The 13,425-nt window shown below is 38.2% G+C and overlaps 1 protein-coding gene across 5 annotated transcripts in view; it reads left to right on the forward strand.

Annotated features, from left to right (window-relative positions):
• The first annotated feature begins 399 nt into the window (after nucleotides 1-399).
• LOC127804707 (uncharacterized) overlaps nucleotides 400-13,425 on the forward strand; it is a 93,582-nt gene continuing 80,556 nt past the window's right edge. For 2 of the 5 annotated variants that reach the window (XM_052341654.1, XM_052341650.1), the window contains exons 1-2: nucleotides 400-830; nucleotides 6,295-6,901. In XM_052341654.1, coding sequence (XP_052197614.1) covers nucleotides 795-830; nucleotides 6,295-6,901 — 643 coding nt within the window. In that variant the 5' untranslated portion in view covers nucleotides 400-794. Of the gene's footprint in view, nucleotides 831-964; nucleotides 1,056-1,198; nucleotides 1,405-6,294; nucleotides 6,902-13,425 lie in introns of all 5 variants that reach the window. The other 3 variants (XM_052341653.1, XM_052341652.1, XM_052341651.1) reach the window with 3 other exon arrangements.

Genomic DNA, 13,425 nt, shown 5'->3' on the forward strand with positions numbered 1-13,425 from the left:
GAAAGTGTGAAAAATGAGTGGGGGAGGGAGGGGTATATATAGATAAGAATTATAAAATTAAAAAAAAAAATTAATAAAATTGGAATTGGACCGTTGGCTGCCAACGGTCCAATTTTGGACCGTTGGGGGGGAGGGGGAGGGGAGGGGGGGTTGTTCCGGTTTCGCGGAACTGGAACCGCGGAACCGGAACCGGCGGTTCCGATTCCGGTTCCGCAGAACCGGCGGTTCCGGTTCCCCGGAACCTTGAACCGGAACCGGACCGAATTTCGCCGATTCAGTCCGGTTCCGGTTCCGGTTCCGGTTCCGGTTGCGGTTCGGCCGGTTCCGGGTCCGGTTCCGGCCGGTCCGGTTCCGGTTTGAACCGCCGGTCCGGTTCAATTTTGGCCATGTCTAGGTCACTGTCCCTCCCGAATGTAGTGCGGCCGGCCGAGCGTGGCTCCCGATGCTGACAAACAGCACTACCAGTTTGGACTGTAATACAGCACAAGCTGCATCCAGTAGAGGCCAAAAAGAGAGTTGGTTTCGAATGAGGGAGAGGGCGATCGCTACTGTACTATAGCAATGGCGGATTCCCCAAGACGGACAAGCAGAAGCAGCCCTCCAATGAAATTGAAGAAGAAGCGGACCGAGTGCTTGTACTCTTTTGGAAGCTGCCGCCTCCTCCCATGGCGCTACTGCTTCTCCCCTGAAATTGAAAAACAGAGCCAAATCAAAAGCGACTTTGTGTTTGTGGGTTTCGTCGTCTCTAATTCCTTCTTTCTTGATTGCTTTCTCGTAGCACCAGGACCAGGCACATGAGGGGGCCTCCCTCCAGCTCTAGTGACCAACAGGTATAAAAGCAATCTACATTTTCCTTTCTTACTTCTCTATCAATTCGCATACTTCTCTTTGAAATATGAATCCCATTGCGAATTCTATTTATTGCCCACCGCAAAATAAGTTTAATCACGTGTTTGTTTGACAGTGTTCAGCCCGACACTTTTGACAATTTCTACTAACTGTGGGCTGCCCCTTCTTTGTATCACTTATCAGCACTTGTTTGGATGAAACTGCAGGTATTCGAGATTTTCTTTTAGGCAATACCAATTCAGTTCTAGTAAAAAATAGCATCCAAAATGCTTAAAAATTCAGTTTCCTTTTATGCAAGAATATATTGTACAAACACAGCTTGGTTTTTACTCTTAATCTTGCTTGCCAGCATAGATTTTAAGCCAGAATCCGTGAATCCACCTCCTCCGTTGATTCAAATCAAATGGTGGTTTTCTTATTCAAACTTCATAGCTTCATATTCAAAGTCAATTTTTACTTGACTGGGATTTCTTGAACCTGGTTTAGTGCTGTCACTTTCTTGATTGCCTCCGTGTCTCCAGAAAGGGGAGGCCTACCAACAGCGTAAGATTACTGGTTAGTTGCCAAAGTTCGGTGTGACAGAAACTTTTCTTTCCCTGTCCTTTCGTTTTTCCCCAAACACAAGCAGATTTAAATTTATGGCATGCCGTTGCATGATTTTCAAATCGTTACTAATAATTACTTCAAGCATATGAAGCCATTGTTGGTTAGATATCAATGGTTGGTTTTGATCAATTTACTTGCATGTGTTTGAGAGAACAGTTAGTTCATCTTCTTCTTGGACATTTGAGGTAGCTTCTCTTCTTTGCTTGTCAATGACTCTTGCTTCTCTAATGTTTTTCACCTCACTACCTTGACTACAAACATATATATTTGTATGCGTAAATGAATGTGTGTGTATTGGGCCCAAATATGGACCAGGCAGCATTTCCTGTTTGCAGCTCATTGTGTAGTTCAAAATCTAATTGCAATAGGTACCAAAAGGTAGACTATGAGAGGGCCAATTTTTCATAAAATATTTGGAGTTGGATTTTAGTGTTCAGTTCAGGCATGCTAAGTGACATTGACATTGACTTTTGGTTCTGAAATCTTGTTTTTTTGATTGTTTTGGATTTCATGAACATATAATAAGATGGCCCATTTTACATGCAAGACTCTAGTTTGGTCAATATTAATTTAGAATCAAAATTAATTATAAGAGTGGCTAAGGTGTTAGGCATACCATACTATTTTGATGTTAATTTTAGGATCTCAATTCATTTTCTAAACAAGATTAAATTGATTTTGTTAGCTCCACCTGATGCATGAAAATGTGTAATTGTAACCAGACTATTCTATACAGATGCAGTAGGATGACATGATGAGGATGTGACATGAGGGGAATGAGGACTAGAACTGACGACAATGAGATCAAATTGTGGTGCACCTATAATGTGAGAATGTAGGGAAGGAGTATCCAAGTTTTGTACGCATCTTATTTTAGAGTGTATAATGGAAAATATAGCTGTAATTCTATAACAAGAATAGAACCATGCGTATGGAGGCGGTAATAAAATTTTAAAGAAAAATGAAATGAGATTTGGTTTGGTTTTATAACCTAATAAGATGAATGCAGGACTTGGTAAAGTTAGTTAAAGAATGTCAGTTTGGTTCTAGAGCTAAATAGAGTGGATGGAAAACTTGGTTTTAGAGTTAAATCTGCTCCCAAATTAATGGCTAGGGCATGACGTTGATTGGGCACTGATGCAATAGATGACAAAATAATTTTGCCTTTCTGTAAAAATTTAGCCAATCTAATTCTAAGAGCAAGTATTAAGACCATAGGTGGCATTGCTGGCCATTAAAGGAATAAATAAAAATACAAGCAACATAGCGGAAAGATTGAATGAAAAAAAAATATAGGCTGTTGGGCCAGACCAATTATAGTAACAAAAAGAAGGGTAACTTAGATCAAATAATAATATGCAAAATAAATAAATGACAAGAAAATAATAATAAAGTTGCTTGCACAAAATAAATAAACAAAACAAACAATAATAATAAAGATTTCAAGGCTAAAGCTCTGATATCAACTGATGTGGGACGTCTCAACAGATGTCAGTCTTGGCCAAGTTAATAACTTTACTATGACTAATTTGGCCAAATCACCACCTTGAGAGACCACTTCAAGGTTACCGAATACTTACAGTCTAGGAGTCCTCAACTAGAGAAGAGTTTACATGCAAAACCATGTATTAATGGTATAAAAATACTTGTTCTTGTGATGATTTTTACAACTAACCCAAAGAGGCCTTTTATAACACTTTTTGGGAGTGTGGTCTTGATACATTTCTGATGGGGATTTCCTTGAAATCTTTGTCAATTTAATGTGTGTTCAGTTGACTAAATCACAAAATCTTGAAATGCTTGTAACTTGGTCACATTAAATCTGATTGAGATTCATTCTATAGCATGGAAGAACTTTATAAAATACTAAATGATGGTCAAATTTGATTTAAACATTAGGGCATGGGACCAGATGAAAAATCATAAGGCAGTGGAGCCAGATAATATATCAATAGAAGTATGGAAATGCATGGGAGAAGAGGGCATCTCCTGGCTAACACAACTATTTAACGCCATCCTTAAATCAAAAAAGATGCCAGATGAGTGAAGGAAGAGTACTTTGGTTCCTATATACAAGAACAAAGGAGATGTTCAAAACTGTGTAAATTATAGAGGAATTAAGTTAATGAGTCATACCATGAAACTCTGGGAGAGAGTAATAGAGCAGAGGCTCAGAAAGGAAACAAAGGTGTCAGAAAATCAATTTGGTTTCATACCTGGTAGGTCAATAATGGAAGCTATATATTTACTGAGGCGTCTAATGGAAAGGTATCGAGATCATCAAAAGGACCTACATATGATGTTTATAGATCTAGAAAAGGCCTATGATAGGGTCCCTAGAGAATTATTATGGAGGGTTTTAGAGAAGAAAGGAGTCAAAATAGCCTATATACAAGCCCTTAAGGACATGTATCATGGTGTAGAGACAAGGGTCAGAACATGCGGAGGGGATACTGAACCATTTACAACTACAATAGGACTGCATCAAGGTTCTGCACTAAGTCCATAATTATTTGCCCTAGTAATGGATGAACTCACTAAAGATATTTAGACAGATGTGCCACGGTGTATGCTATTTGCAGACGACATAGTGTTGGTGGATGAAACAAAAGAAGGAGTGAACACTAAGCTTGAGTTGTGGAGAAACAATTTAGAATCTAAGGGATTTAAATTAAGTAGAAAGAAAACATAATATATGGAATGCAGATTTAGTAAAAATGCAAGAGTGGATGATGTTATAATAAAATTAGAAGACCAAATCTTACAAAGAAAAGACCATTTTCGATATTTGGGATCAGTGATTCAAAAAGATGGAGAAATCCACGAGGATGTCGCACATAGAATTAAGGCAGGTTGGCTAAAATGGAGAAATGCATCGGGGGTGTTATGTGATGGTAAAATCTCATTAAAATTGAAAGGAAAATTTTATAGGACAGCTATAAGACCAGTCTTGCTGTATGACTCAGAATGTTGGGCAGTCAAATACCAGCATGAGCAAAAGACGAGTGTAGCGGAGATGAGGATGTTAAGATGGATGTGCGGACATACAAGAAAGGATAAAATTAGAAATGAAGTTATTCGTAATAAGGTAGGAGTAGTGCCAATCGAGGAGAAGATGAGAGAGACTAGACTAACATGGTTTGGTCATGTGAGAAGGAGACTAAGAGACGCTCCTGTGAGGAGAGTTGATGAAATGGAACAATTAGTCACAAAAAGAGGTAGAGGTAGACCCAAGAAGACTTTGGGAGAGACATTAAAATTTGATATGAAATATATGGATCTAAATGAGGATATGACAAAAGACAGAAATACATGGAAGTCTAGAATTCATGTAGCTGACCCCACATAGTGGGATAAAGGCTGGATATGTTATTGTTGTATTAGGGCATTTTTTAGATGTGATAACGGGATTAAGATGGTGCTGCCAACAAGGGAAGTTTTGGTTATTTTTAACGTTTAGAGTGGGATGAGTCTAAAATAACATTTTGGTTATTTTTAATGGTTATGAATGAATCTGACAACAGTGATCGGTCACCTAGACCAATGTTTGGGCCAACCTAGATGACAGTTGGGGCTGCATCCTTGAATGAGCTGCTGTTCTGACTAGGCTTTGAACTTTTTGAGAGGATGGGGCCAAAATGGGGGTGCCAGTTATACTTTTGTTTTTAACTTTTTTGGGTCCCTCTGGCTTTTGTAGCAAGATGACTACTTGGATCTTCAAGGCCTTAGCCTGAACTGAACTCATTTTGGGTTAGTACTAAAGACTTCTCAATTTAGCAATGGTTATCTCTGATATCTTTAGGTTCTTGTAAGCCAGCTACTGTAAGTATTGAGTTGACTTGTTTATATGCTGGAGTCTTCTGATTTATTTTGTATTTTGTGCACATACAGACATCCTATGGTTATCTTGAATCTGCTCAGATTCATCACCCAGCTTTCTTTCAATAGAAATTTAACATATTTTTCAAATCATTTGCCATTGTTTCTCTACTTGAAAGTTCTTTAGTAGTCTTTTTCATGTTAAAAGTTGGGAAAGTTTGGCTGAAGGTTAGTGTGTACAAGATTCCTCAGTTGTTCCATCATGGCTAAGTGGGGTTAGCTACATGAATTCTACATCTCCAATTAGCTCTATCAATGGCCATATCCTCCATGAGGCCATTTTATCCTATGTCATGTCTAAGAGTTTCCTACCAAGTTTTCTTTGGTCTTCCAGTTCCCCTTTTATAACAAATTTCCTCTATTTCATCCACTCAACTCACACGTGTTTCTATTGGTCCTCTTCTTCATACTAGACCACTCATGACTTTCTTATCTTATCTTCAACAGGCATAATTCCAATCTTTTTATATATGATCTTATTTTTTATTTTGTCCTTTTTGACAATGTGAGTTATTTATTGTTCAAAAAAGAGTTAAGAGTAACAATGCCTGACCATGATAAAAGAGGGTCAACTAACTTAGGTAGTCACTTTGTTTAATAAAAGCAGAGGTTGGGCTTATGTGCAGGCAATTTCTTGCAACACCGTTAAACCTTTGTAACCCGACCAACAATTGGCAATTGATGATTTCAAAATTCCATCAGCATCCTAGAGAAGTTTGGATGATTGGGAATTGAATTTTTGTTGTCCTTGTTCACTTGCATCATAATAATAGTGTTAATAAATAGAGTTCTTGATGCATTACCGTGCAGATATATGACTATTATAACTGCTCTCTTATTGGCAACTATAAGTATTTATATATAACAAATGGTAATGGGAACAAATGATTTAAATTGTTTCATAGGAAATAGCAGCAGTTTGCTTCTGTCATCTTAAATACATTTTCTTTGGGCTTGCAGAAATCATATGCCCGGGCACGAGATAACAAATTCTTTGATGGTATGAGAAGAGGCAATGCAGCTGTGATGGACAGGATCACTTCACCTGAATTTGAAGAAAAATTTACCACTGGAAATATTTCTCGATCAGCATCAGATGTTATTGTTACAGATATATCTGAGAAATATTCACCTGCTGACATTGTTGCAGAACCCCATCTTCGATCTCTATCTGAGAGATGGACAAACATATACGAAAATGCATCATTTCCATCCCCAAGTTTTCTGTTAGATTTGAGCACTGACTCTGGGGAAGGGAAAGGGTTAATACAAAGGTCCAGTTCTACAACTAGTCAAACAACTGAAGAATGCCAAATTTTAACTGTTCTGACAAGGCCAGTGATTGAAAGAACATATAGCATGAACAAGAGACCAACAAATCTTTCCAGAGTTCCTCTTCCTCCATCTGCTGCTTCATTCTATAATGGGCACTCTCCCCAGATAGAAATTGTGGAAACATGCGAAAGCATCAGCCGGCTAAATCTATATCTTAAAGAAAGAAGGGATGATGTTAATGCAGGGGTTCCAGGAAAATTCCTGCACGCTGTTATGGGGCAGGATCTCACTGGTAACTTACATATCTGAACTCTTGCATTTACTCAAGTTGAAAGAGATCCCTTATGTTTAACTCCCTTTCTTCTCCAGTTCTTTTGTTTGAATGTTATCTTTCAGCATTGCGCTTGTCAAAATGCAATGCAACCTGTAGATCTTATGTAAAAAATGGCAGGAAAAAAATATTCAATCTTATTCCCCTTGAAGGGTTCAATGAAAATATATACAAGATAGTCTATCACAATAGGAAGCTTCCAAATCTAGATTTGAAAATCTATACAATTTAGGATACAACCAAAAACAAAAACATAATCTTCTAGAAGATATATCACACAACCATAGAAAGTAAGATCAATCAAGCAAGCATGTCATGTCCAAGAATATGGAACATATATCTCATGTATTTTCAACACTCCCCCTCAAGATTGTGAGTTAATGTCATGCATTCCAATTTTGCTTAGTAGTCTTTGACATACAGTTGCAGGTAGACCTTTTGTCAAAACATTTGCCAATTGATCACTTGAGGATGCAAATGGGGTGCAAATTAGGCCACTTTCCAATTTTTCTTTAATAAAATGCCTATCCACTTCCCCACATAGTGGGATAAAGGCTGGATATGTTGTTGTTGTTGTAAAATGCCTATCTACTTCAACATGCTTTGTTCGATCATGTTGAATTGGATTATGGGCGATGCTTATAGCCGATTTATTGTTATAGTAGAGTCTCATAGGGGCTGTCCAATTGGTCTTAAGGTCATCCAATAGTATCTTAAGCCACAATAATTCGCAGATCTCTAGAGCCATTGACCTGAACTCTGCTTCAGCAGTTGACCGAGCCACAACCTTTTACTTTTTACTTCTCCAAGTTACTAGATTACCCCCTAGGAATGTGCAATATCCTGATATAGACCTTCTATCCAGCATGGATGCTACATAATCAACATTTGTGTATGTTTCAGGTGACATGGTTTCTCCCGTTTTTAATAGAATACCTTTTCCGGGGGTTCCCTTTAAGTAGTGCAAGATCCTATATACTACTTTTAGGTGAGTTTCCTTTGGATTGTGCATGAATTGGCTGACCACACTCACTGCATAAGCAATGTCCGGCCAAGTGTGTGCTAGGTAAATGAGCCTCCCTACTAGTCTTTGATAGGATCCTTTGTCTACCACACCATCCTCTGGGACCTCTCCTAACTGGTGATTAGGTTCAATTGGGGTGTCAACTGCCTTGCTTCCAGCATTCCTGTTTTAGTGAGCAAATCAAGTATGTATTTCTGTCGTGAGATAAAAATCCCCTCCTTAGAATGAGTCACTTCTATTCCCAAGAAATACTTTAATCTGCCCAACTCTTTAATTTCAAACTCTTTGATCAGACATTCTCTCACCATTTCCATGCCTTTTATATCATCACCAATGACTATAATGTCATTCACATAAACCAATAATGCTATCACTCCCCCTGTAGCTAAGTGATGTACAAACAAAGTATGATCTCCTTGACTTTGTTTGTATCCCATACCAAGCATAACCTTTGTAAAGTGGCCAGACCAGGCTCCTAGCGACTATTTCAGTCCATAAAGAGCCTTCTTTAATCTGCACACCACTTTTTCCTTAGTTTGTGGCCCAAAACCAGGTGGCAACTCCATGTAAATCTCCTTCTCTAGGTCACCATGCAAAAATGCATTTTTGATGTCAAACTGTTGCAGTGGCTAGCCTAAATTAGCAGCTAAGGATAATAGCACCCTTACCGTATTTAGTTTTGCAACTGGACCAAAAGTACCTAGATAGTCTACCCCATAAATCCGTGTATATTCTTTAGTCACCAACCTTGCTTTGTACCTATCTAAGGACCCATCTGATTTGTACTTTATAGTGTATAGCCACTTACATCCCACCAGATGTTTCCCTTTAGGCAAACAAACCAATTCCCAGGTTTGATTCTTCTCCAGGGTTTCCATCTTTGCCTCCATGGCATTCTTCCAATTTTGACTACCTATGGCTTCAAAAAAGGTTTTGGGAATAGGAATGGTGTCCAAGCTAGTGAGAAAAGCTCTAGGTGACAGTTTGGAATAGGTCATGAATAAATGTAGGGGATGTTTTGAGTAGGTCCTTGTTCCCTTTCTAAGGGCAATAGGAAGATCAAGACCACAATTAGGAGGTAGCTCATGCTTACTCGAATTAGGGTCAACATCAGGTATCATAATTGATGTTTTAGGTTTAGTAGGAGAAATACCTGGTGAAATGTCAATAGGAAGAGAAAAATCAATAAGAAGACTTGAATTAGATGTTGTAACTTGCATAGGTGGAGGAACCAGTGCTTTTCTCCTCGAGTAAACCTACAGTGGACAAGAAGTAAGTGGTTGAGGCTTCCCTAGTATCATGCTTGATGAGTCCTTTGAGGTGACAGAAGGGTGAGAAGAAGAGGGCAGGTCAGGAAGGAACAAATCCCTATCCTTATCCTCTGGTACTATAGTCTCCTCTTGAGGATAAGTCTGAGCAAAGGTGTATCCTCAACAAAGGTAACACCGGCTGAAATAAAAAATTTCTTGGTAGGAGGGTGATAGCATTTATAACCTTTTTGAGTGGAAGAATACCCAATAAATACACACTTGAGGGCACGAGGATCAAGTTTGCCTTTATTAGGAGTATGGACATGAACAAAAGTGATACAACTGAACACTTTGGGTGTCAAACAGCCAGAGGCATGAAATTCAAGGAAGGTCTTGGTGAGGAGTTGAATTGGACTTTGGGAATCAAGACTTCGAGAGGGTAGCCTATTAATGAGGAATGTGTCTGTTAAGGTTGCTTCTCCCCAGTAATGTTTGGGAACATTATGGTGGAAGAGAAGAGCCCTAGTAACAGCTAAGAGATGGCCATTATTTCTCTAAACCACTCTATTTTGCTGAGGAGTATGAATGCAGGAAGATTCATGGATTATGCCTTTTTGTTGAAAGAAAACAGATAAGGATTGATTGAAGTAATCTTTAGCATTATTAGACCTGAACCTTTTTATTTCAATCCCAAACTGTGTTTTAATCATGTTGTAAAACATGAGAAAACAATGCCCACTTCAGATTTAGTTTTTAGTAAATACAACCAGATCACTCGAGTACAGTCATCAACAAAAGAAATGAACCAACATGCCCCTAAGATGTTAGGAACAATAGAAGGACCCCATACATCACTGTGAATTAGTGTCAGAAGAAGATAAAGATAAGGAAGAACAAATGGCCGAATGAATAAAGATCTAGGTCACAGAAAAAACCAAACTAAGAGATAAGAAAGAATAAGGATAAAGCAACTTTGGAATATCCAAGTTCTTGCTAATCAAAATTTGTGAATAGATAGCTAAAAGTGTTCTAATCTATTCCTGTAAAATAGGAAAGATTTTAGGAGAATATTTAGGAGTTTTTTGTATATAAGTCATCCTAGATCAATGAATCATTCACGGTGGAATGCTTTATAATTTTTCTACCTAATTCTTTCATGGTATCAGAGCCACATTTTTGTGGCATCCGATTACTTGTTTTGTACTTCATATAGGACTCCTAAGTTCTCGATATGGCTGAAAATCAATTAGCTAGTGAGACTTCCACCACTAATTCTCTTCCAATGGAGACTACTCAAGTTCCAATTGCTCCAACAACCCTTGATAGCCATTCTCTCCAGATCACTCTACACAAGCTGAATGGAACCAACTTTAGAGAATGGTCCCAATTAGTTCTACTAGTAGTTCGAGGAAAGGGAAAGATAGGCTATCTAGCAGGAGCAATTTCAAAACCTAGCCCTGAGTTAGTAGCCTATGGTGTATGAGAGGCAGAGAATGCCATTGTTATGGCCTGGTTGGTCAATTCCATGGAACCTAAGATTGGAAAGACCTATCTATTCTACAAGATAACCAGTGAAATCTGGAAAGGAGTCTAAGAGATCTACTCAGACCTTGAAAACACAACCCAATGTTCGCAAATTTGGTCAATCATTCGAACCACAAGGTAAGGTACTAATTCAGTCATTGAATACTACAATACTTCAACTGAATTGTGGCGGTAGATGGACCTATTTTATGAGATGAGATGGGGGTGTTCTGAAGATGGAAGAAAATATGATAAGATGGTAGAGAAAGAAAGAGTATTTGACTTTTTACATGGCCTAAACTCAGATCTCGATGAGGTAAGAGGCAGATTACTTGGGACTTCCATCTATGAGAGAAGCTTTTGCTGAAGTAAGACGAGAAGAGAGTAGGAAGAAAGTGATGTTTCCTGCATCAGGGCATTCAAACAATGAGGTATACCCTCAAACTTCAGCCCTGAATATTTCATGTATGAAATTACCTACCACAGTTAAAGGGAAGGACTAAAAGGATAAACAGTGGTGTGACCACTGAAATAAGCCCTATCATACTAGGGAAACTTGCTGGAAGATCCATGGAAAATCAGCAAATTGGAAGCCAAGGAATCAACGGAAGGGAGGTCAATCTACATATATGGTAGAAGCTGAAAAAGGAAATCCAACTAATGTCACCTTAATAGCTGATCGATTGGAGCTTTTGCAACAACTACTAAGTCAAACTAAGGTGAATAAGGCCGAGAGTGTAGACAACACTAATCCGATGGTATCCTTGGCAAAACAAGGTAATACAAAATACTCTCTACTCTCTCAAAAGTTTTCTACAAGCTATTGGATCATAGACACGGGAACATCAGATCACATGACAAGTTCTCTTCAGATTTTGTCTAATTATGAACTCTATGATACAACTTCCTTACCATTTTTATGGTCGATGATACAACTTCCTTAGCTTAAGGAAGGCTTAACCTTAAAATCAGTACTATATGTACTTGATTTGAAATGTAACCTGCTATCAGTAAGTAAATTAACCAAAGAGAGGGGTTGTTTGGTAACATTTTTCAAATCTCATTGTGTTTTTCAGGACCTATCATTAGGGAAGTGTCATAACCTTTGGAGCAATAGAAGGGCAATATTGTAATAGGCTTATAATAGTTTGTTGTGAGATATTTGCAATTTGTTAACAGCACATGGGTGCTGTTATGATTTAGTTAGCAGTCAAATTTGCCTATAAAAAGGTTTACTGTAAGAGGAGGGGATTATGCTTGAATTGATAAACAAAGATCTCATTTCTCTTTCTAGAATTCTCTCCCAATCTCCCTCTCGTTTCTCTCTACTAGTCTCCCTTATTTCTATCTAAATTCTTCCCCATTTCTATTTAATCTTCCCCTAATTCCCTCTGTTCTTGGATTTCTCTATCAGATCCTCGTTCTTCCTTAATCTCCCTTCATTTCTTCAGATCTAACTCTCTCAATTCCTCTCTGAACAAACCCTAATCAACCCTGGACTATAGCTTCTAGAAGAACCGAGTTGGAAAAAACAACCAAACTCATTAAATTGTATTCATGCTAGACAACCTATTTATACAGATTTATTGTATGTTGCTAACCCTATTTTACAAGAGATAGAATCCTAACTAAACTTAATTATGTTAAAGATATACAACTACCTAAAGATAGGTTAACTAGAGTACATTATCTTTATTATTTGTTGCATATTATCTCTTATAATATCAGCTCCTATAATTTCTCCTATTATCTAAGAGCTCTTCTTCAATCTTCCTTATCCTTATCTTCAGCTAGCTCCATGTGGCCATGTCTCTTCCATAAGCTATCTTTATCATAAGATAGCTTGTTATCTCATTATCTCGGATTTCCAACACCCCCCCTCAAGCTAGTGAATAGATATCTCTCATTTCCAGCTTGCTAATCAGCGTCTCAAACTCTGGTCTTGACATTGCCTTCGTAAGGATATCTGCTTCTTGAGTTTCTGTAGGAATGTAGGTCAATTTAATTCCTCCTTCTTCAATTTCCCTTTGTATGAAGCTCCTATTGATCCAAACATGTTTCATCCTGTTATGCTGTATAGGATTATTGATGATACTTATGTCTGATTTGCTATCACTGTAAAGGTATGTTGGAAATTTTAGGGGCATTCTCATGTCTTCCATCAGTCTCACTAGCCAAATAAGCTCACAAATACCCTGGGTAATTGCCCTAAACTCTGCCTCTGCACTGCTTCGTGCTACCACTGTCTGTTTCTTACTCCTCCATGTTACCAAATTTCCCTATAGTTTGGTGCAAAAACTTGAGGTTGATCGGCTATCAATCACAGACCCTGCCCAATCTGCATCAGCAAAGCATTCAGCCCCTCGTTCATTATTCTTCTTGAACAATAACCCTTTTCCTGGTGTCCCCTTTAGGTATCTCAAAATATGATATGCTTCCTCTAAATGTTGTTGAGTTGGTGAGTGCATAAACTGGCTCACGATGCTCACTGCATAGGTAATATCAGGATGAGTGAGAGAGAGATAAATCAGTCTTTCAACTAGCCTTTGATACCTTTCTTTATCAACTGCAGGATTATCATCTTTTACAAGATACTTCCAATTTCTTTCTAAAGGTGCGTACCTTGGTTTGCAACCTAGCATACCTGTATCCTTAAGGAGATCCAAGGTGTACTTTCTTGCGAAATC

The sequence above is a fragment of the Diospyros lotus genome, chromosome 6 (genome assembly GCF_014633365.1).
Source record: "Diospyros lotus cultivar Yz01 chromosome 6, ASM1463336v1, whole genome shotgun sequence".
Lineage (NCBI taxonomy): Eukaryota > Viridiplantae > Streptophyta > Magnoliopsida > Ericales > Ebenaceae > Diospyros > Diospyros lotus.